This window comes from Anoplopoma fimbria, chromosome 3 (assembly GCF_027596085.1).
Source record: "Anoplopoma fimbria isolate UVic2021 breed Golden Eagle Sablefish chromosome 3, Afim_UVic_2022, whole genome shotgun sequence".
Lineage (NCBI taxonomy): Eukaryota > Metazoa > Chordata > Actinopteri > Perciformes > Anoplopomatidae > Anoplopoma > Anoplopoma fimbria.
The window spans coordinates 2,109,793-2,131,736 of record NC_072451.1 but is presented as its reverse complement, the minus strand read 5'-3'; the positions used below and the strand labels follow the sequence as shown (position 1 = coordinate 2,131,736).

The 21,944-nt window shown below is 39.4% G+C and overlaps 1 protein-coding gene and 1 non-coding gene across 4 annotated transcripts in view; one reads left to right on the top strand and one right to left on the bottom strand.

Annotated features, from left to right (window-relative positions):
• The window catches only part of LOC129116238 (ATP-dependent 6-phosphofructokinase, platelet type-like), a 29,217-nt gene extending 8,106 nt beyond the window's left edge, over positions 1–21,111 (top strand). The window contains exons 5-22 of one of the 3 annotated variants that reach the window (XM_054627243.1): positions 354–519; positions 633–677; positions 1,327–1,435; positions 3,843–3,938; positions 4,534–4,626; positions 4,822–4,947; positions 5,463–5,527; positions 5,815–5,884; positions 8,330–8,476; positions 10,531–10,601; positions 11,072–11,159; positions 14,500–14,652; positions 16,293–16,457; positions 16,973–17,034; positions 17,755–17,866; positions 18,248–18,347; positions 18,461–18,566; positions 19,607–21,111. In XM_054627243.1, the coding sequence (XP_054483218.1) occupies positions 354–519; positions 633–677; positions 1,327–1,435; positions 3,843–3,938; positions 4,534–4,626; positions 4,822–4,947; positions 5,463–5,527; positions 5,815–5,884; positions 8,330–8,476; positions 10,531–10,601; positions 11,072–11,159; positions 14,500–14,652; positions 16,293–16,457; positions 16,973–17,034; positions 17,755–17,866; positions 18,248–18,347; positions 18,461–18,566; positions 19,607–19,763 (1,931 nt within the window). In that variant the 3' untranslated portion in view covers positions 19,764–21,111. Of the gene's footprint in view, positions 1–353; positions 520–632; positions 678–1,326; positions 1,436–3,842; positions 3,939–4,533; positions 4,627–4,821; positions 4,948–5,462; positions 5,528–5,814; positions 5,885–8,329; positions 8,477–10,530; positions 10,602–11,071; positions 11,160–12,143; positions 12,297–14,499; positions 14,653–16,292; positions 16,458–16,972; positions 17,035–17,754; positions 17,867–18,247; positions 18,348–18,460; positions 18,567–19,606 lie in introns of all 3 variants that reach the window. The other 2 variants (XM_054627241.1, XM_054627247.1) reach the window with 2 other exon arrangements.
• trnar-ucu (transfer RNA arginine (anticodon UCU)) lies at positions 1,648–1,739 on the bottom strand. Its single transcript is given in 2 exon segments — positions 1,648–1,683; positions 1,703–1,739. It is a non-coding gene; the product is annotated as a tRNA-Arg (tRNA).
• Positions 21,112–21,944: the final 833 nt, after the last annotated feature.

Genomic DNA, 21,944 nt, shown 5'->3' with positions numbered 1-21,944 from the left:
AAGCAAAATGTTCTCCCATCGTCCTAAAATGATCCTAAATCAATACTCCCTTGTTTAATGAATGAAGAGGTACACACGTTGAAGCAGTGCCACTGTGTGGGTTTGACCAATCAGCGACAGTCATCCCTGCAAACCCCACATCCAAAGTTCTTGTACTTCCAGAAAGTTCAACCCCCCGACCAGCGCCTCTTTGGGGGGTAAACTGTTCCTGATTTAGACCCTGGTTCACGCGGTCAAAACTCATCAAGTTCCTCAAAAGGTTCCTAGTCTCTGGGGAAAGCTCCTGCCTTTGAAAACTAGCCCTACCTTTACAGGTAAAGAGAGCTTATGTCCCTCCCTCTCATGTCTTTCAGGTCTGATCGATAAGGAGGCAGCCTGCAGTAACTCCACGCTCCACATCGTCGGCATGGTCGGCTCCATCGACAACGACTTCTGCGGCACCGACATGACCATCGGCACGGACTCGGCTCTGCACAGGATCATCGAGGTGGTGGACGCCATCATGACCACCGCTCAGAGGTGAACGAATCCTTAGACGAGACAATTACAGACGTGACAAGGTCGGTCCACTGGGTTTCACTGATTTGTGCTTTTTTTCTTGTTTCTAACATTCCTTTTCTCTGTTTCTCCAGCCACCAGAGGACATTTGTGCTGGAGGTCATGGGCAGACACTGCGGGTAGGCTCTTCTCTTTTACACTAATACACTTTTACTCTAATACACTGTGCAATACAATAGTAATAATAGTTTCTGTCTGTATATATAATATTTCAGTTACTGTGGATTCTCTACTGTTCTTTACTGTTTTTTACTGTTTTTTATTGCTCATTTGCTTATTTATAAAACTTATTTTGATCTTGTTTTTTTTATATTTATTTACTATGTCTTGTTTTCACTATCCTCTTTGCTGCTGTAATCCTGTAAATTTCCCCGCTGCAGGACTAATAAAGGATTATCTTATCTTATCTTATCTTATCTTTGTGTTGGAGTGCATTAAACACCAAACAAATGGAACATAAACATCAGAATGTGTATGCTTTTTCTTTGTTTTTCTTTGGAATAACATATTTTCAGTTTTCAATAAGTCATGGCTTGGTAAAAATACAATTTGTGGAAATATTGATATGTGTGTGGGGCAAATACTCAGTTCAGGCTGTGTTGATGAAATATTTCACAACACCTATCTGTTACAGGGACATAACGATTCAAAGCAATGATTAAAAATATGTGTGTGTGTGTGTGTGTGTGTGTGTGTGTGTGTGTGTGTGTGTGTGTGTGTGTGTGTGTGTGTGTGTGTGTGTGTGTGTGTGTGTGTGTGTGTGTGCAGATACCTGGCCCTGGTCAGTGCTCTGGCTTGCGGTGCAGACTGGGTCTTCATCCCAGAAATGCCTCCTGAAGATGGCTGGGAGGACAACATGTGTCAGAAACTGTCTGAGGTAACAAACACACACAAAACACACAGACACACACACTAAAGTTTCACTCTCCATAAATCAGTTGATATTATATGTACAATTCTTGAACCTGCGGACGCTCAGGAAATGTCTACTTAGTTATTTTTCACAAAGCAAAAAGGTTTGATGAGGAAGTTAGTGTGTAGTGCTAAAAAAAAACTACTTTTGTGAAGAAGAAGTGTGTGTGAAAAGAGCGACTCTGGTGGGACTCGAACCCACAGCCTTTGAATATCCTCTCTTGAGTTTTACTAGAAGTCCAATGCGCTGTCCATTGCGCCACAGAGCCAGCTGCTCCCATAAATAGAAACACGCATACTTATACACACACACACACACACACACACACACACTCACTCACTCTCTTCTCAACAACATGAGTCAAACATTATCTGCAGACATCGTGACTTGTTTAACTTTACTCTTTCAGGAAAAGTTAATTAGCACATTCTTTTATATACAGAGTACACACAGACTCCACTGAGTCACACATTTGTGCCTTTAGCTCGATCTAAACTCAACTGTCTCTGTAACCAGTGTACAAATGATCCCATTGAGATACAGCATGAGTTAAAATTCCAGAAAGAAACTGAAATACAGTTTTTCTTGTTACACAGTAAAGTAGCGACTCTTGTGGGTCTCGAACTTGCAACCTTCAAAACTCATCTGAACTGTTTGATAAGAAGTCCAATGAAATCTCTATTTCCACAAGGAGTATGTGTCAGCAGCTTGTTTGTCATAAAGTCTTAACCACAGTACATTTTTTTAACTTGTACAGCAGTGACTCCGGTGGGACTCGAACCTACAACCTTAGAATTGCATTTCTAATTATTGACTAGAAGACCAATGCGTTAACATGCCAGTTTTAAGAAAAGGTAGCTACCACATCAGCTGGTTATTTATAGTGAACAAAAAATGACTTAAGTTAATGTCTAAATATATACAGGAATAAATAAAGAAATATGTGAATAAAGAAATAAAAATAAAGCTACTTCTCCACAGGAGGAACATTCATTAAATTAAGGAAATCAAAGTGCATGCCAGCAGCTAAAGGAGCTGTGAAAAATGTCCATTATTACAAACATTTGCATTCCCTCTCTGTATAACAGCAACCACGGTGGGACTCGAACCCACGACCTTTGAACTTCATCTCTAAACATTCCTCCAGAATTCCATTTCACCACAGAGCCTGTTTCTGAGACAACACACTGACAAAAACAAAGAAACAATTGATACAAACTAACATTTTTCCTGATCTGATGAACTGTCATTGGATTTGATGGGGTGAGTGTGTTTGTTACCGTCCAGAGCCGATCTCGAGGTTCCAGGTTGAACATAGTCATAGTTGCTGAAGGAGCCATTGACAGACAAGGACGACCCATTACCAGTGATTTTGTGAAGGATGTGAGTAGCGCTCAGTCTCAGGCTGACGCAGAGGGGAAGCCAGAAGCTGGACCAACGGTGGAAAGAAATATGTCTCCAAAAGTTACACAACAGAGTTTTCTGTTGTCCAGACACTCGCCACATTCTGAGAGAAGGTTTTTATTTAAAAAATGTTGGTGTCCATGGGGTTTATTAAGCCTCCAGTTTGCACTGCACCGTCAATCGTAGAAAATCGGATGAGCTGCAACCGCAACAATATGTGAGAAAACATGAGTTAAACTAGCAGCTGGATGGTCACACTTTCAAACTATTCAATTTGAATTATGTTGACTGGCATGTTGGTGCTGCAAATCTGGGATTGGCCTCTCTCGATGTCAGTAAAGGGTCGATATGCTGTCCTTCAGTTTCACAAAGTTTCATGCAGTTCCATGTAGTTCCACTGACTGAGTTGGTGGCAGGAATGTGCATGAGCAATCTGTAACTTTGCTATAAAAAGGCAAAGAAGAAGATTGTCTGGGAGCAAACAGGAATTCCTTGAGTTAAACAGTGGAGGTTTCAAAATATTCAAAACATTTGCTTTCAAAATGTTTGATCAAGAATTAAACTCATTGGTTAGTCCCAAAGGAAACAAGCATATTGGTGAGAAACACCACATGTAAACTCAATATTTTGTTTCAAAATTAAACCCCACACCGTATGTTTAAGATTACCTTTCTGTTTAATGTCCTTAATACATTTTAATTAAAAAGTTGCTTGCTTGCATTCCTCATTGAAAACCAACAGGCCCAGCTAGCTGTAGATGAGAATCTTTTTCCCACAATGTGGCAAGTGTCAGCTGAAGAAAGAGAACCAACTAAACGTCTAAACGCCCCTGGTGTTCTTTAAAGACATGAAGGTGTATCAGTAGTTGATCTGAGATGAACGTCCATTACTGGATCCAGCTTTTGGCGATGCAAAACGTATTCTGTCATGTTCTCAAATGCTTTCGCTTCTTTTTACGTCCCTCTAGAACCGTGCTGATAAGAAGCGTCTGAACATTATTATTGTAGCTGAGGGAGCCATAGACTCCCACAACAAGGCAATAACTCCTGATTATATCAAGGATGTAAGTACAGAGGACAAGCCTGCTCAAAACCCCGGACCCGCAAACTCTCCTTCTGAAGCATGTTTTCTTTTCCCTTCATGGTTTGCTGTTGGCTTCATTCAGAGCGTGAACCCTATGTGTCACTGTTGTGTTGTCTTTTATCATGTTGCATCCATTTTTTTATGTTTCTTTCCTAAAATACCCACTCCCTTTATGTTTTCTTAATGCCATATATCATTGTTGTCCCTCTGCGCCCTTGTTTTTTTCTGCATGCACATTATATGGCACATGACAGGAAGCGTTCTGCATGATTTCTTCTTCTGTTTTTCTTTTCATTCTTGCAATAGTATAGTCCTTTTTTTATTTCTGCATTTTCTTAAGGTTGTTTTAAGATGCTACGAAATCTTAAAAATAAATAATGCTGTATGTGTTTAGTGAAAACAATTGTTGTATCCTACATTTTTGTAGTGAAACCCTTTAGATTCATGGTACAACTATTGTATTTAATTGTACTGTTATGTGATAACACATAATAATGTATAGTAGATTTGATATCATTGTACGCTTAATCCTCACTATATTCCATCATCCCTCTTGGCTCTCCCTTCATACCCAGCTGGTAGTACGCTGCCTTGGTTTTGACACCAGGGTCACCATCTTGGGCCACGTGCAGAGAGGTGGGACCCCCTCTGCCTTTGACAGGATCCTGGTAAGTCATGATATTTTTTTTTAACATTCCTCAATGGAAAATTATTTAACCTGACATTTTCCCCAGTTGTGAGATGATAAATTGTGAAGCAAGTCAAAACCATATTCTCGAAAAACAAAAAACTAACACCGCTATTTCCACTGCAAACATCTTGCTGCTCAGTATTGACCTCTAGATGACCTTTGACCCTTGCAGGCCAGCCGTATGGGCGTGGAGGCGGTGTTGGCGTTACTGGAGGCCTCTGCCACCACCCCCGCCTGCGTTGTGTCTCTGGTTGGCAACCAGGCAGTTCGACTTCCACTTATGGAGTGTGTTCAGATGGTAAGAGTGTGTGTGTGTGTGTGTGTGTGTGTGTGTGTGTGTGTGTGTGTGTGTGTGTGTGTGTGTGTGTGTGTGTGTGTGTGTGTGTGTGTGTGTGTGTGTGTGTGGAGAGACAGAGGCCATGCAGAGACCACTGTTGAGAAGATTGCTGCATAGCATGTGAGCCGTAATTGATTCTTATAAGACTGATTCAGTGTATTAATCAATTAAATTTGTTAAATATATGTATTTTACAACTGGCATTTAAATTGTTTTCCAAAGTACCATCAGTGGGAACTAGAAAGGTACACTCTGTCTACACACTAGTAATGCATCACAAAACAAACTTCATTTTAATACAATCTTAGGACTGAGGTGGGATAGTTAGATGATCATTGGGCCCAGGAGGTGCTCCAAGTTTGACAAAACCTTGCTCACCACACACACACACACCCCAAACAGCCCCAGAGGCCTGTCACTAAAGAAAAGCAGTTTTTGACGTGTATGATGAAGAAACTCTTGTTTTTCGTCATCAGACACAAGAGGTACAGAAGGCCATGGATGAGAAGAAGTTTGAAGAGGCAGTGAGACTGCGTGGCAGGTATTTTTCAACTTGAACTTCTTTTGAAATGATTAAATATTGGATTAATTTGCCTACAAAGAAGTTTGAAAAGTGTATTAAACATATGAAAGGTTTTCTACCTGTTTCATCAGAGGTTCTGCATGTTTTACAAGATTTGTTTCTTGCACAGATTCCAGATAGCACTCGTCTGCGTTTTACTGCATTTGCGTTGTTTGTTGTTTGACTCTAAAGGCTTCCTGACACTGACCTCCATCGTGTATTTTCTACTTTGGCTAACTTTTCTTTCCCACGTCTGTGATCTGCAGGAGCTTTGAAAACAACCTGAGCACCTACAGACTCCTCTCCCACCGGAAAGCCGATTCCGAGCTTCCAAATGTAAGTTCTCTTAAAATCCAGTCAATAATAATGAAACAAACAATGATTATTTCAATCACAAGATCATAACAAGTGTAATTATTTTAATGTATCTCCTCCACCAGCGGCTCTGACATTTGTACGGTAGCATAAGGTACTTCCTGGTCAGGTGCCTTGTGGGTGCTGCGGTCTTTTTGTGACACTAACAGAGTCTGTTTTTCCGTGGCCGTCTCTGTCCTGAGGGAGAGGAGAAGGCGGAGGATGAAGAGCAGTCTGACGTATGTGATGAGTAATGAGGCTGCAGCTGAGCAGACTCTAGATCGGCTGAGCAGACTCTAGATCGGCTGAGCAGGCTGAGCGGCTGAGCTGCAGCTGAGCAGACTCTAGATCGGCTGAGCAGACTCTAGATCGGCTGAGCAGACTCTAGATCGGCTGAGCAGACTCTAGATCGGCTGAGCAGACTCTATATCGGCTGAGCAGACTCTAGATCGGAGCAGACTCAGGCTCTAGATCGGCTGAGCAGACTCTAGATCGGCTGAGCAGACTCTAGATCAGCTGAGCAGACTCTATCGAGCAGACTCGATCTGAGCAGACTCTAGATCGGCTTCTAGATCGGCTGAGCAGGCTCTAGATCGGCAGCAGACTCTAGATCAGCTGAGCAGACTCTAGATCAGCTTTTTGTCGGCGTAGTTTACAGAGCAGATGAGCTTTTCAGCGACTAGTTTAGACTCATTTAGTTCCTCCTCCCTCTTGTTCACTTTGGCTTCTCACTCCTCCATGCTCAGATCAAATTTTATTAAAAAATCTGAGTGGATTTTTTTCATAGTATCTCATCTAATGATAACTTAACTTCTAGGAGGCCTTTTAAAGAGACAAAATAACATGTTTCCATGGTAACACGGTGCCACAAAATGACGATGCCGGTGCTCATCATCCGTCGCTCTGTCTGTCTTTGCTTATTCCTTCATGGCTCTGCTTAGAAGAAGAAGTGTAGACATGCAAAGAGCAGCTTTAGCGCCGCTCCCACCAGCCTCCCTGTCAAGGACGATCGCAGCGTCGGCTGTGATCTGCTTCAAATGAACCTGAAGCAGCTCTCCTTACAGCTGTGTATGTGTAATGTAAAGTCTGTGGAGACGTTGGCCGAACGTGTCTTTGCTTATTCATAACTCAAACTGGACAGGCTCCCCGCTCTCTTTTAAAAACAAGCAGTGGCTGCGTGATTAAGGCTTTGGTTTGAGGATCTTAAAATACGATGTGAGAAGCTCTAGATTGTGGAATCAAACTGTTTTGATTCACACGTTGGGCACTGGAATAGGTTGTAAACACTTTGTGAAGATGCAGCAGACACAAATAATATTATTATAGAAAAAAAATGCACATCCCAGTGTTCTAAATGTTTTAACGCCGGATTTTTGAATCTTTTCTCAAGAACATTTAGAATAAATAGTTGTCATGCTGACAATTTTCAAACAAAATTTTGGGACATTTTCAAAGAAAAGTGTTCATCTTTGCGATAATTATGGTTGGGTATCATTTAAAATATGTTTATTCGTTTTATTTAAGAACACATGCTATACCTCTCAGTACATTTGTATTGAATGCTGTTGTCGACAAGAACCTGGACTAAAAATACTGACTTCATAGTTATGATTTACAACAGGAAAGGTTTGATTGAACAATTGGTAAACAAGATTATGAAACTGGTTATGACCATGCTCAGAGTTTTGCCATTGAGAAGTTCCTCAGCAGCTGAGACTTGGACGCCTGTCCATTTTGAGCTCCTCCACATTGTTTTCAATGTTTTCAACTTCATGGGCTTCACCTGAGATATGGACCTTGTGCACTTTCATATTAGGGGGTTGAAAGTTGCTGTGCAGCAATTTTGGATTGTGTCCCCAATTTTTTTTATCCTCAACAACTAGACAGATAATTAAAGTTTGAATAGAAAGCAAACTTTTGATGGTCGGTGAAAGTTTGCATTTGACCGTCCGGTCGTCTTGAGAAAGCAGCTGCTGCTTCGCTGCGTTTTCTAGCAGCATGCTGCTTCTTGCATGCGAGGGAATCTTTGCCTTCTGCTGTTCAGCTCTGAGGGAAAGCCTCACATGGCTCCTCAGCAGTTGAGGAGACATGAATGGTATTATGAGGCGTTGGGGACGGACATCTGTCCTGTCAGGCATGGGGAACAGTTATTATTTTGTTTGCAAAATAATCCTGTAGTGATAGTTTGGCCTACTTTGTGTCGGCTACAGAAATCACCGCTTGTCTTCATTGCCTCTAACGTTTGCAGAGAAACCATCTTCTTCAACCCAAGCATCATACATGCTGTGAATGTACAGTGAATGTAAGACACACGGTGTGATGAGGGGGGTGTCATAACATACGGCCAAACTGAATGCAAGTGCCAGGTTTTGTTGTTTTCTTCTGTTTTTTCTTGCGTGTGTTCACGCTCCTCTTCATCACCCACAGAGCTCCTTTAACGTTGCCGTGCTGAACGTCGGCGCCCCGGCAGCGGGTATGAACGCCGCCGTGCGTTCTGCTGTCAGAGTGGGAATCACTGAGGGCCACAAAATGTTTGCAGTCAGCGACGGCTTCGAGGGATTCTACAAGGGACAGGTAAGAGTGGAAGTGACATGTTGTTATTTACTGCACATTAGTTTGGGGCTGCACCACGTACTTTCTCAGTTATCTTTTCAATTCATTTCGTAGACGTGTAGAAGTGTCAGAAGTATCGGTTTCTCAGAGCCCAAAGCTGTCGTCTCTGTGTTTTGTTTGACCAACAGTTCAAAACTCAAAAAGATCCAATTAATGATACAAAATAGAGAAAAGCTTCAAAGTTAAACTTGCAGTTTAAAAGCTGCAAAAAGAGAATGTTTTGCCTATAAACAAATTACCTAAACAATTAATTATCAGAAGTGTAGTTGATTCATATTCTGTCCATCCACTAATGGTTTCATCACTAAATCTGTCCAAAATAAATGACATTTTCTCCAAATTAAAAACAATTCGGAAACATTTCTACTCTTTTTTAGAGAATATTTCAAAGATTTAACAAATCAGCAATAATCTCACCATATATTAGAATCTAAAATCCTACCCATGTTGTGTGAAACAACATTAAATCACTTAATCTGAAAGCTAAAAACACATGTTGGCTGTAAAGTGCATGTGTATTCTTTTGTACAGATTAAAATCTTAAATCTTCAATAGTGCAAAAAATGTCATTGTGCACATCACAATTTCATCAGCAAACTTTAAAAACAAATACTCAATCCAGTAATGAAATGAGATGTTGCTCAATAATGATCTCAGTATTGTGAGAACTCAGGTGCATGTGAGGCTCATTCAGCCTAAATAAATATGACAGTCACGCTGTGAACAGTGTAGCTGTGTGTTGACACGTTACTCAAGTATGAACAGAATCTTATTCCCCTGAATTTGACACCACCTATCTTTAGACGTGATGGGGCAGGCCACTCTGTCTTTTCTCTGTAGCTTTTATTTTCTCACTCTGCATCTCTCTATCTTATTGTTTTATTCATTTATTTTTATTTTTATTTTTATTTTTATTTTTATTTTTTATTTTTTTTTATTTTTTTATTTTTATTTTTATTAAATCTGATGTCTGGATGCTGAGACTTTGTCCCAGCCTCCCTCAGTGATCGAGGAGCAAAATTCAAAATCATCTCCTGAATGTGACTATAAACTCTTAAAACGACTTCCTTATTATTAAGAGTAAACAATATAAGTAATCAACATTCCCTGGAGATCCTTGTGACTAAACTGACCAATAGCAGGAAGCAGGAAAGGGGTGTTACAGTTCCTCTCTCTGTGCAGCTCTGGCTACTGTGATAAGAATAAATGTGTCCAGATAAACAGCGCTACTTAGCGTAAGCCAATTATTCAGCTATACCATGTATACACGCACACACACGCACACACACACACACACACACACACACACACACACACACACACACACACACACACACACACACACACACACACACACACACACACACACACACACACACACACACACACACACACATATAGTCTTGGTTATTTATGACGGTGATTATAATGTGGGGCTGCTGGTTCAGGTTACCACAGTGTTTACTGGTGGTGTCTTTAGTGTGACGAGGTTGATCAGACTTTGCAAAGTGAAGCCATGTGGTTCCTAAACTTTGTCTTGTAAATTTGTGACTTTAATGTTGAAGAATATTTGAGTTTTTTGGGTTTTTTTGTAAATATACCTACTTCCCTCAGCTCTGAAATTCTTCTTTAAAAGTTGTTTTTTTTACATGCAATCCCTAATACGCCATCGCCATGCAGATAGTTTTGGTTTTAGCTTCCCAGGTTTTGAGATATCTGACTCTTAAGATTTCCGCCTCCACCTAATAACAATAGATTTGATTAACATTGTATCTGAACAGCAACATGTTTTTCTACAATCAGTGTCCCCATTAGTCCAGATAATCCACAGAGCACACTGTCAACAGGTTTCAAGGGACAGTCTCTTCTGTAAAAAAAAGTATCAGTGAGGTCTGTCACCTAAATATTGCAACGAAATATTGAAGGTTCGTACTTTCAAAGTGAAGTAGTTTTAGCAGCAGTCAAAAAGAATGACAATGTGAATATTTATGACGTCTTCCTGTTTTCCAAATCAGATCAAGGAGATCAAGTGGGGGGATGTCGGTGGTTGGACCGGCCAAGGAGGCTCCCTGCTGGGGACAAAACGGTGAGTGAACGTGAACAAAGGTGTAGATATGTAATCTGAAGATAAAGTCAGTAATGATTGTACTGTAGAAATCAGAAGTGACTTTTTTTTCTTTCAATTGCACAAAAATCTTCTGTTTTCTTCTCTCAAATGATCCCTTGTTTTTGCTTTAGACCTGTGATTCCTATTTTTAAAGTCAATAAAGTTGCAGATTTGAAAACTTTTTGCTTTACCAAGAACTGATGGATTACAAAATCTTGAACAAGTTTAATCACCAAAGAGCAAAGTAGATTATAAATATGAATCCTATTTGAACAAGGTTTATTTCTTTACAAATCTCCCAACATCATTCTTCAAATTCATCAACAAAACTTTCTATATAGTCAGTTGAAGCATAACTGACTAAAAAGGAAAAAACTATTTCTATGGTTTATCATAGTAACTGTGAATTAAAACAACACCTTAACGATTATTTCCTTTCTATATGCTAGAACTCTACCAGGTAAACATCTGGAGAAGATTGCTGAGCAGATTAAGATCCATAACATCAACGCCCTGCTGGTCATCGGAGGATTTGAGGTACGTTTTATGACTCAGAAAGAAAGAAAAAACAGCTTGCCAAATCCTGTTTTTGACAATATAAGTAAAACTATATATAAAAAATTCAGTATAGCACCTAAACATTCTATAAAAGCAGAATTCTTGAGTAATAATTTCATTGATAAGAAATATTGTTCCTGCCATACTGTTATTATTATTACTGATTATGAACTGTTTCTTCCCAGTATTTTAAAATGCATCATGTATTGTGTTGTTTAACATTGCTGATTTCACTGATTTGTCCTATAGAACATTTCAATATTCAAAACATGTCTCCATTTCTGTATAACCATATTTTTAGAATACTATTTAGACACATTTAAATGTTATAGGCTCTCTCCTTGTCTGTCCATATATGGTCATTTCTTATTGACCAAGCTGCAAAGCCAAAACCTCATATTTGGAACCTCTAACACGTGAAACAAAACATTTTTTTTTACATAAATCATCAAAATTAAATAAAAAACAGAGGTTTATGTGCAGCTTGGCCAAATAGTGAACACTGTCTCCCACCCTGTGTTTCTGTGTGTGGAGCTACAAACGTCTACGTCCTCCCTCGTTGTCCTCCCTGTTTGGGCTGGCTCTCTCTCCCCTTGGCTTCTGTCTCTGATCTTCATACTACATTAATCTTGAGATGCATCTCCCACCTACAGGCCCCATCTACCTCAAAGCCCTCTTTTCCAAAAGCCCAAGTTTATGTCTTCCCTACATGATCGTCAACATTTAATGTGTTCGTACTGGAAAAGTTTAAACTAATATCAAAGATGTCGGTTTACTAAATCAGCTTAACATTTTATTGTGTATAGATAAACTCGACCACCAGGATTTAGTTTAAACTCTCATATGTCCTCTAGTCCACTGTACTTGGCGTTAGGCCTCTTCACTTTCCTCTCACACCTCATTCCCGTTGTCTGTACATCCTCAACGACTCAACCAATAAGACGCTGGCTCTCACTGCTGCAGGCCTACGTGGGATTACTGGAGCTCTCTGCCGGGCGGGACAAATATGACGAGCTCTGCGTGCCCATGGTTATGGTCCCCGCCACCGTCTCCAACAATATACCCGGTTCAGACCTCAGCATTGGCTCTGATACCGCTCTGAATGCCATTACTGATGTAAGTGTGGCTGGGTTGGAGTGTTACGTGTGTTTGTTTGTTACCTAACGCACACACACACACCATCCGGGCCTGTCAGAGTTTGGGGCTTCGCTGATTGACAGCTTGCATCCTCACATTAACAATCAGAAGGTGGACTGACAAGTTTAGACACTTCAGCAAAGGGCCACATGATATTGACAAAAAAAGAAAACAACAACTTGTTGTGAAGTGTCAAAAGGCTGCAATATTTTCTGTGTAAACACAAGCCACCTGACACTAAACATTCCAGCCTGTAAGTAGAGTAGACCGATATAGAACGTACAGACTTAACCTTTTGTTTCCACATAAACACAACCACATCATAATGGTAGTATATGATACGGGTACAGCACACATTAGAAGTATGAAAACAAAAACTCAAACACACTTAGATTTCTAAAAATAAAGAAAACTGCTACAGAAAATGAATGGTTAGTGCCAAGACATTTGCTTTTTTTTTATATCAAATGTTAGTGAGTTGATAAGTTTACTGAGGTAGACGTTGCAGTCACAGGTCTGAGAACCAGGGATGCACCGATAACGATACCTGTGTTTTGGCTTTCAGCCGATACCGAGTACCAGTCTGCTGCCAATGTTAAATGAATTAACTGTAAATCCCACTGTGTGGTGGTAGGACCCAGGATTATTATTTTTTCATTCAACAACATCAGGCTTGACTTGAACATTGCTATCTGAATTTCTTAAAACAAAACGTAACAAATACATACAAAGATACACATTTACTTAATTGCTTTTTTTTATTATAAAGATTATAAATAGTGCACTGGCAACTTGGAAAAATCCTCAAAGCTTTCCAGATATTTGTTGACATGTTTGTTGTTTTCTCCATCCTACCAGCGTGCTACTCAGACCTAAACATAGAACTGAACAGAATAGATCGGCTCCTTTGTCACCGATACCCATCTGTCTGTATCGGCCCGATATCAGTATCTGATCAGTGCATCCCAACCTGTAACAGTAGAAACTCAGTCCAAATCACCACAAAAGCTAATAAGCAGCATCCAGACACACTGCATCAGGCTCCACACATCAGGGAACCCTTGATACTGGTTGTTGGTGTTGTTGGAGGTGAGCTGTTTCAGTGGAGGTCCCAGGTAAGTGCTTGGGCATGAAGTGACGTGTTGTGGCTGGTTTTGTAGCGCGTGGCCCCCTGGCTGTGTTTGTTTGGGAAACAGCAGGTTTCAACGCTCTGCTTGCAGCCTAATGGTTCACGGTCAGCGCACTCTGAGAGTGAGTCTGCATGCAGGTTAGGCCAGCATGGCTGAACGAGGTCTACATTTAGTCTGGATCTTATTTTGAAACCAGGCCCGGCCGTCTTTGCATTCTTGTTCATAAAAGGAATCATCGGCCTCTGCAGACCCACCTCCAGTCTTTATCTTTACACGTCAACACCGCTCTGTGTCAGCCAGGGTGACCCCTTCCAACGCCCCCCCAGCCCATCTCCTCTCAGCCAATGAGAAGCCAAAGCCCCCGTCACCTGGAGAGAGAGCCAGCCTCCAGCACACACACACACACACACACACACGTTACAGGGCTGCATCTTCATGGTCTCAGTTTAATTCAAAGGACTCTCTTTACTTGTGTCCTTCAACCTTGGCCTAGAAAACAAATCTTTAACACAGAATTATCAGGCTGATTTGACAAAAACAAAATACAAATATGTTTTTATGGGTTGGGAAAGCTCCAACAACAGATTTTGGATTATCGTATACAAACTCAAAAAAAGGAAAAAGATCACCATGTAACCCTTATTAAACCATCAGCTAAGGGGTTCACACACTCAGAGTTAATCTTTAGAATCTTCAAGACTTCTTATTTGTTGGGTAAATACAAAATGTTTGAGATGTTGGTAAAAGAAAAAACTTGAATAAACACCCCTGAAACAAAGAAATGATGATTTCTTGATTAGCAACTGAAAAATAGTACATAAAAATGTGTACTATAAAAACATACTGTAAATAATTACTACTAAGCATGAAATTGTGTCACAGCTTCATTCACAAATCAATGAAGGATTCAAGCCAAAGGAGCCACTGTGCACCATGAAGCAGCCTGTAACATCCCTGTAGTCTCCCACAGAAAGGAAACACTGATAGAGTCTAAGATATGTAGCATGCCCCCTAGTGATCTAACCTCATATTACGGCCACCACCTCCATCAGGCCTTTGAGTCCCTGCTGCAGCTGTACGAGGCCCGGGCCGACCACGAGGAGTTTTGCATCCCGATGTGCATGCTGCCTGCTACCATTAGTAACAATATGTGCGGCACCGACCTCAGTATCGGAGCTGACACGTCCCTCAACGCCATCGTGGAGGTAAGGGACAGTGGAGAAGACGAGAAACACACCAGGGATATAAGAGACAGAGCCAGAGGCCTCCTGTAGGGTTACATGTCTGAGAATAATGACAGTTAATGTGGAGAATTCCTAGTTTAACTAATGAAGATATGGTGAGAGTTGGATTATCATCACAGTTCATCTCACACATGTTTATGGAGAAAGCTTTATGTGAGAACAGAAGTAAAACTGCAAACTGTGAGTACATATTTCCCTGCTAATCCAATATACAGAGCTCTGATGACCATAATGCATTGCATGTCAGCTGATTAATGATCTGTATACTGGAAGCACTTATAATGGAAAGCCCTCTCTTCCTGCTACTGAAGTATGTGATGCTTTTTGTGTCTGATGATTGCATTTTTCTATGGATTATGAAATGTTTGCCAATGCTTTTGATTTCTCTGCTGAACCGTTGACACCAGATGAGTGAAGTCAAGCAAGTGAAGCAATGAAATGAGCCTCAAATTTATTACATAACCCCAAATAAAAGTTTGCTAACAATTTAAAGGAGATAGTTTACTGTCCTTACATATAGCATCCTGCTCCAGTAGACTTCACTCATCTGGTTGGAATGAAGGCCCAGTCTGCACAGGTCAACTCTGACATCCAAGTCTGCATGTAATCAATAACCAACGAAATTCAATGATTCTTCTCAATCTGGGAATCTTAACCTACATGTTTCTGCAGAAAACCATTGTTTTATAAGGCAGTGAGCTACTACACATACTAGTATTTTATCTCAAAATACAGAAAAAAGAGGCTTTTATTGTGAAAAATCTTATTGTTAGCTGATCTAAGTGAATATTTTGCAACAAAAGGAATCTTGGATCAAATGGAAGTTGGTTAAACCCTTTTTTTTGTCTCATAGAAGACACATGTACATAATGTACAATGAAATCAAGTCTAACATTAAATAACATCCTGAATAAACTGAAATAACATGTTTATTATGCAAAAGTTGTATAAAATAATAAGCAGCTTTCCAGTAAATGAGCAGTAGTTCAGGTGTAAAGGGCAATTTCTTACATTTGAACTTCTACTAAGAACCCATGAAGGTCAAATATAAATGAGATATTCAGATACAGCATAGAGTAGACTATGAATTGTTAAACTGCCCTGGCATGTTAATGGATTTAGAGTTAATAGAGTTAATCTGTGCATCAGTGACAGAATGTTTGACTCTTCTTGACTGTAAATGTAAATGTAACCATGTTTACTCAGTATTTATCTACTAAAGTAGAGCTGCAACCGATCATTATTAATAATATTTTCTGATTACTGTTTGGATTTAATGTGTAATTTATAGACATAAATCAAATTTCCCATTATTTTTCCACAGCCCAAAGTTCAGATTTATTTAAACAGGCCACAAACCAAAAAGCCCAATGTATTTAAGTTCATTTAATAAAACAAATGTAAGCAGGAAATCCCCACATTTGAGCAGTTATTGCAACAGATGTTTTATTAAATAAATAATATAACAAATTGTTTACCAAAAAAGTTGTCTTATTCCTCTTGATTGTATATCAGATGATCATGTCAGCTCTACTTTGGTGAAAAGAAAAATCCACACTTTGTTCTTGATAATAACTACATAATCTGCTCGTGTGATCCAGACATGCGATCGCATCAAGCAGTCAGCCAGCGGCACCAAGCGGCGGGTCTTCATCATCGAGACCATGGGCGGCTACTGTGGCTACCTCGCCACCGTGGGCGGTCTGGCCGCCGGCGCCGACACCGTCTACATCTACGAGGAACCGTTTGACATCCGGGACCTGCAGGTCAGAGACACAGACATCTGAATGAAGCTGTTTGATAAGACAACATAATCAACTTATGTTCTATCACGACCTTGGTATCTCCCTCAGATGTGAACTAAGTCTCTTTCTATTTCATAACCTTCATTTAACCTCGGTAGTTAACATTAATATAAATGTTCTGAAAGCCTCCGAGCTGTCATCGGTTCATCACTGCCTCTGCCTGATGACCCAGATTATGACAGCGTGTGTTTATTAATAACCTCTGAACCGCATCACTCATTCCATGAAGGACAGATCCCATCAACACAGGTCAGGTCTGAGTGATTAGAGGTGTCAATGTGTCTACGTTGTCACTGTCACACTGTTTCAAACAGTAGGGTATCAGTAGGGTATCAGTAGGGTAGAAAGAGAAGATATGCTGCCCCCTGGTGGTGTAGACCTCCCCCTGCACCCTCCCTCCATTCTGTTGGAGGTGAAGAGACATCTGGACCACTGTCGCTCCGGTTAAATGTGAGGCTTCACTTCTCTGTTCTCAGGCCAACGTGGAGCATCTGACACAGAAGATGAAGACGAGCATCCAGAGAGGCTTAGTGCTCAGGTCAGTCAATCTGTTTTTTGTTTTTTTTTGTGAATGTTTTCTTTTTTCACTGCTGTTTCCTTGCCACACACATTGTGAAGGACTCAGGGAGAGAGCACGGGAAAGGATTGTAAGAATATTTACATCTTTTCTTTTTAATGGTAATTAACTGCATTTGGTCTCATAGAAAAAAAAGTATTTGTCATCAATAAAATACAAGAAATCTTAAAGTGTCTTTGACGGCTAATCGACCCTACACACTTTAACTTCATGTCATCTATTGTGGCTATTTTTAAGTCCACTGCACCATCACGCTGTTTAAATTGCTCCCAGCAGGATGGAGGTCTGTGGAAATAGGACAAATGATATATCTTGGACAGTGTGTAGGTGACATTGTGTGTGTGTGTGTGTGTGTGTGTGTGTGTGTGTGTGTGCTGACGTTTGCACCTGCAGAATTTAATTATTACAAGACTTGAGCAGAGTGGTGCATCGCAAGTGGCTCAAGGGCACTTTAGCACTGAGGGTGTAGAGAGACAAACAGTTTGAGGACACTAGTGAGTTATTGTGCTTTAAAGGGATGCTTCACCCAAATGCAAAAGAGTACATCAACATCTCATTTCAGAATCTGTGTCAGAGAACTTCACAACTTCCTTCATATGGGATTGTTTCTCTGGTAGAAAGGAGTTCCAGAGAAAAGTGTCTCCAGCAGCTTTTAACCCTTTTGCAACGTGTGTGTTTCAGAAACGAGAACTCCAACGAGAACTACACCACCGACTTCATCTACCAGCTGTACACCGAGGAGGGACGAGGAGTGTTTGACTGCAGGAAGAACATCCTCGGTCACATGCAGCAGGTTGGACACAAACGTTGGTTTTATTGTTCATGCTGTTTTTCCACAAGTTGAAGTGAATAAGTTGCAGTGATGTAGGGAATCATGATATCCTGAAAATTGAGAGAGTCCATTAAATATCCACTTACTCTTTCTATGGTTGCAGAGAGCTGCAGCCTTTCCCAGCATGCACTGAGAGAGAGAGAGAGGTGGTGCTTCAGGGCGTCCATTACATATTTTAAATTAGAGGAGTTAGTTTTTGTTAAGAAGTTTTGAACATGTTTATATGAAAGAACACATTTTGTTGCACTAATCATCATTGTGATCATTCTACATGTATCATACAAATATCCTTTTTAATGTCTTGTTTTAAATATACGATATTTTCTTTCCTTTTCTTCACAGGGAGGAGCTCCTTCACCGTTCGATAGAAACTTTGGCACCAAAGTTGCTGCTAAAGCCATTCAGTGGATCACACGGACGCTCAAGGAGTCCTACAAAGGAGGTAAAACAAAACTCTGTAACTGTGTCCGTCTGTGGACACAAATGTGTCTGTGTGTGAGCGATGGTGTGCAGTATGTGTCTGGTCATAAAGGCTGATGCTCGTCTTCATTGCAGGGCGAGTGTTTGCTAACTCAGAGGACACTGCCTGCCTGTTGGGGATGCGTCGCAGAGCTCTGGTCTTTCAGCCTGTGGCACAGCTCCGGGACGAGACTGACTTTGTGTAAGTAACATTTGACAGTTTTTTGTACCAATACAGCTCCGTGATTCCATAAAAAGATGAGACAAACGTAATCAATCGACCCAGAAGAATTGGAATGACTTCCTATTCGTCATCGTTTCTTAAATTCCATCCTGCTGCCTACATAGTATTGTTTATCATTAAATATTTTTAAAAAGTCATTAATAAAGTAGTAGTAGTAGTATCTCATAAAATTAATAAAAAGTCATTATATATTTTGTCATTAAAAAGTTGTTAAACTTACAGTATATTTGTATATGTTGTAGTATAAAAGAGTCACATGCTCTTAAAAAAATAGTATTATATGTCACAAAAATACCACAAAAAAGTCAGTTTAATCTGTCATGTAAAAGTCATAGTAAAGTGTCACAGCTGCAAGAATGTAGGGAGGAAACATAGTCAGATAACAAGAAAATGTATGTATTTGTAAATATAACATTAGTAAAACAACATCGTGGCTCATAGTACGCCATAAAAAAAGTCATAGTTTAGTACGTTCCAAAAAATATCATAGGATAGTATGCCATAAAAGAAATCTATGTAGTATGTCATAAAACGTCATTAAAAAAGTACGTAGTGTATAATGTCTTTAAATTGACATAAAAAGTAAAGTTATAGTAAAATAAAAAAGTCATAGTATAATATGTCATAGTTTAGTGTCACAGCAAGCAAAATATTTATTTATTGTTTTATGTCTTATGTATTGTTTTATTTATTTATTAACGTGTCATAAAAATAAGTCACAATAAAGCTTCCTCAAAAGAAAAAGTCATAGTTATAAAAAAGTCATGGAATAATATTTTATAAACATGTCAAACAAAAAGTCAGCGTAGTATGTCATTAAAAAAGTCATTTAAAAGTCATAAAATAAGCCATAAAAAAAGGTAATATTATAGAATTTCATAGCCAGAGTGTGAGTCAATTTACACAAGTGTTCTGGACGAATGCAGTGTGATGTGGCTGAGGAGACAACAACACGAGGACGAGATTTCTAAATCTCACTTTTTTTTGTGTCTGCTCAGCCACAGGATCCCTAAAGAGCAGTGGTGGCTGAAGCTCCGTCCGCTCATGAAGATCCTGGCCAAGTACAAGACCAGCTACGACGTGTCCGACTCCGGCCAGCTGGAACACGTGACCCGCGTGAGACCCAAAGAGACCAAAGCCTCGGAGGCCGTCTGAACCGCGGCACCGCTGCAGACATGTTCACAGAGGAGTGACCGCCACTCAAACAATCACTGATCGACACACGCTGATTGAGTGCAGATACATTAAAGTAGATTTATTCAAAGATAGATGGTAATTTAAAAAAAAGAAAAAGTTGTATTGTGAAAGCATGGCACTTTATAGAAGGGATCTTCTATTTTTTAGATAATGATGGAGAAGATTTAGATAATGACAGATTACATTTGAGGGTAGGTCATTTTGAACAGAGTTTCAACAAACTATCAGAGCTGACATTGTATTTTCCAGACCCCCAAATATTTATTTAAGCACTCCTTATTATGTACTGTATAAGTATTCAAGTTTTAGTCCTGAACTTGTAGCCATATCAAATTTCTTTCTTTCACCACCTGGTTGAGCGTAACTGCAGCGAGGCGGAGGTGGGTGGCGTCAGGCTTTTTGTCATTTTTATTATCTTCTACAGCACTTTGAGCCCCGTATTCAATGTTCTCCCCCAAAGCTGCTTTTAAAGAGATCACATAAACCAGGAGGATCACACGTTGTCAATCTGACGCCTGTTCACACCTCGAAGAAATGTCTACCAACCTGATTGTAAAACTGAAATAGTGACCTACAGGAGGAGAAGTGAGCTGAGCTGGCCGTGTGTGTGTGTGTGCATGTGTGTCCTGTCACCTGCTAACTGTGTGTATGAGTGTGTGTGTGTGTGTGTGTGTGTGTGTGGTGTTGCCTTAGCCGTTTGTATCCACCCTGGGCTTTTGTATTTGGCATCTTTGTCGTGGTTTTGTGAGTAGGGTCCTGCTGTTACTGTAGTTTGGCAAAGAAGTGGAAAATGACTGAAACTTGAAATACGCAACATTACCTTTATGTGCTGCCTGTGTGTTGTGTGTGTCCTGTCACAGAGTAATAAAGCATTTATTGTGTGGAAAGTTATGAAATTGTGTTTGTCATTGAGATTTTATAAGATACATTTTGGGTTTGTTGCTTTCTTGTACAGACTGCTAACCTTGTCTGTCCAAATGTAACACAATCCGATTACCAACCATCTTATCTGTGCAAAAAAAGTGTAAATTCCAAAAAGTCAGAATTCATAGTATAGGTTGTCTTAATAAATGCATACAGAATTCAAAGTATGTCATGAAAAAATGTTAAACCAAAAATAGGATATGTCATGAAAATCATAGTATACTATGTCTTAAAAATCATAGTATATTATGGCATAATTATGTCATAAGTCATAACATAGTCATAGAAAAGTCATAGTAGAAATTGTATAGCATGCATAACATTTTCATAAAATCAGTGTATTATGTGACGAAAATGTCATTGTAAACTATGTCATGAAGTCAGTACAGTATGTCATGAAAATGTCATAGTATAGTACTTTATGAAGAATACATCAAGTAAATAATGTAGTAGTATGTCATGAGAATGTCATAGTTTGGTATGTTAGAAAAAAGTCATTGTGAAATATGTCATGAAAATGTCATTAAAAAGTGATTCTATAGTATTTCATAAAATTCATGGAACACTTAATGTTTTAATCATACTGAGCTGTGAAAAATGGCATTAAAAAGTATAGTATGCCAGAAAAGATTCCTAATAATGTTATAGTTTGATATTACGTCACACAAGTCGTCGTAAAATTGTCTTAGTATAATATGCCCTTAAGTAATGTCATAGTGTGACATAAAAAACGTTAGAAAGGTCATAGGTTAGCATGTCATTAAAATGCAATTGTGTGCTGTGTCATGAAAATGTCATACTATAGCACGTTGCAAAAAAGTCACAGAAAAGTCATAGTATAGTATGTCGAAAATGTAATAATATAGCATAATGAAAAAGTCATAGTATAGTATGTTGAATAAAAAAAATGGTAAAAAGTCATAGTATAGCATGTCGAAAAGACTTGGTATTGAATATAGCAAGTAAGAAAATTCAGTGTTTTGAAAGAAAATACAAAAAAAGTGGTAGTATACTATGTAGAAAAAAAATACAAAGAAGTCCTAGTATAGAATGTCTAAAACAAATCACTGAAAAGTCATAGTGCAGTAATCCAGAACAAATAAGGAAAGTCATAGTATAGCATGTCCAAAAAAAGCATAATATAGCATGTTGAAAACATTTATAAAAATGTCATAGTATAATATTTTATATTAATTTTGTCTTACTTCAAACATT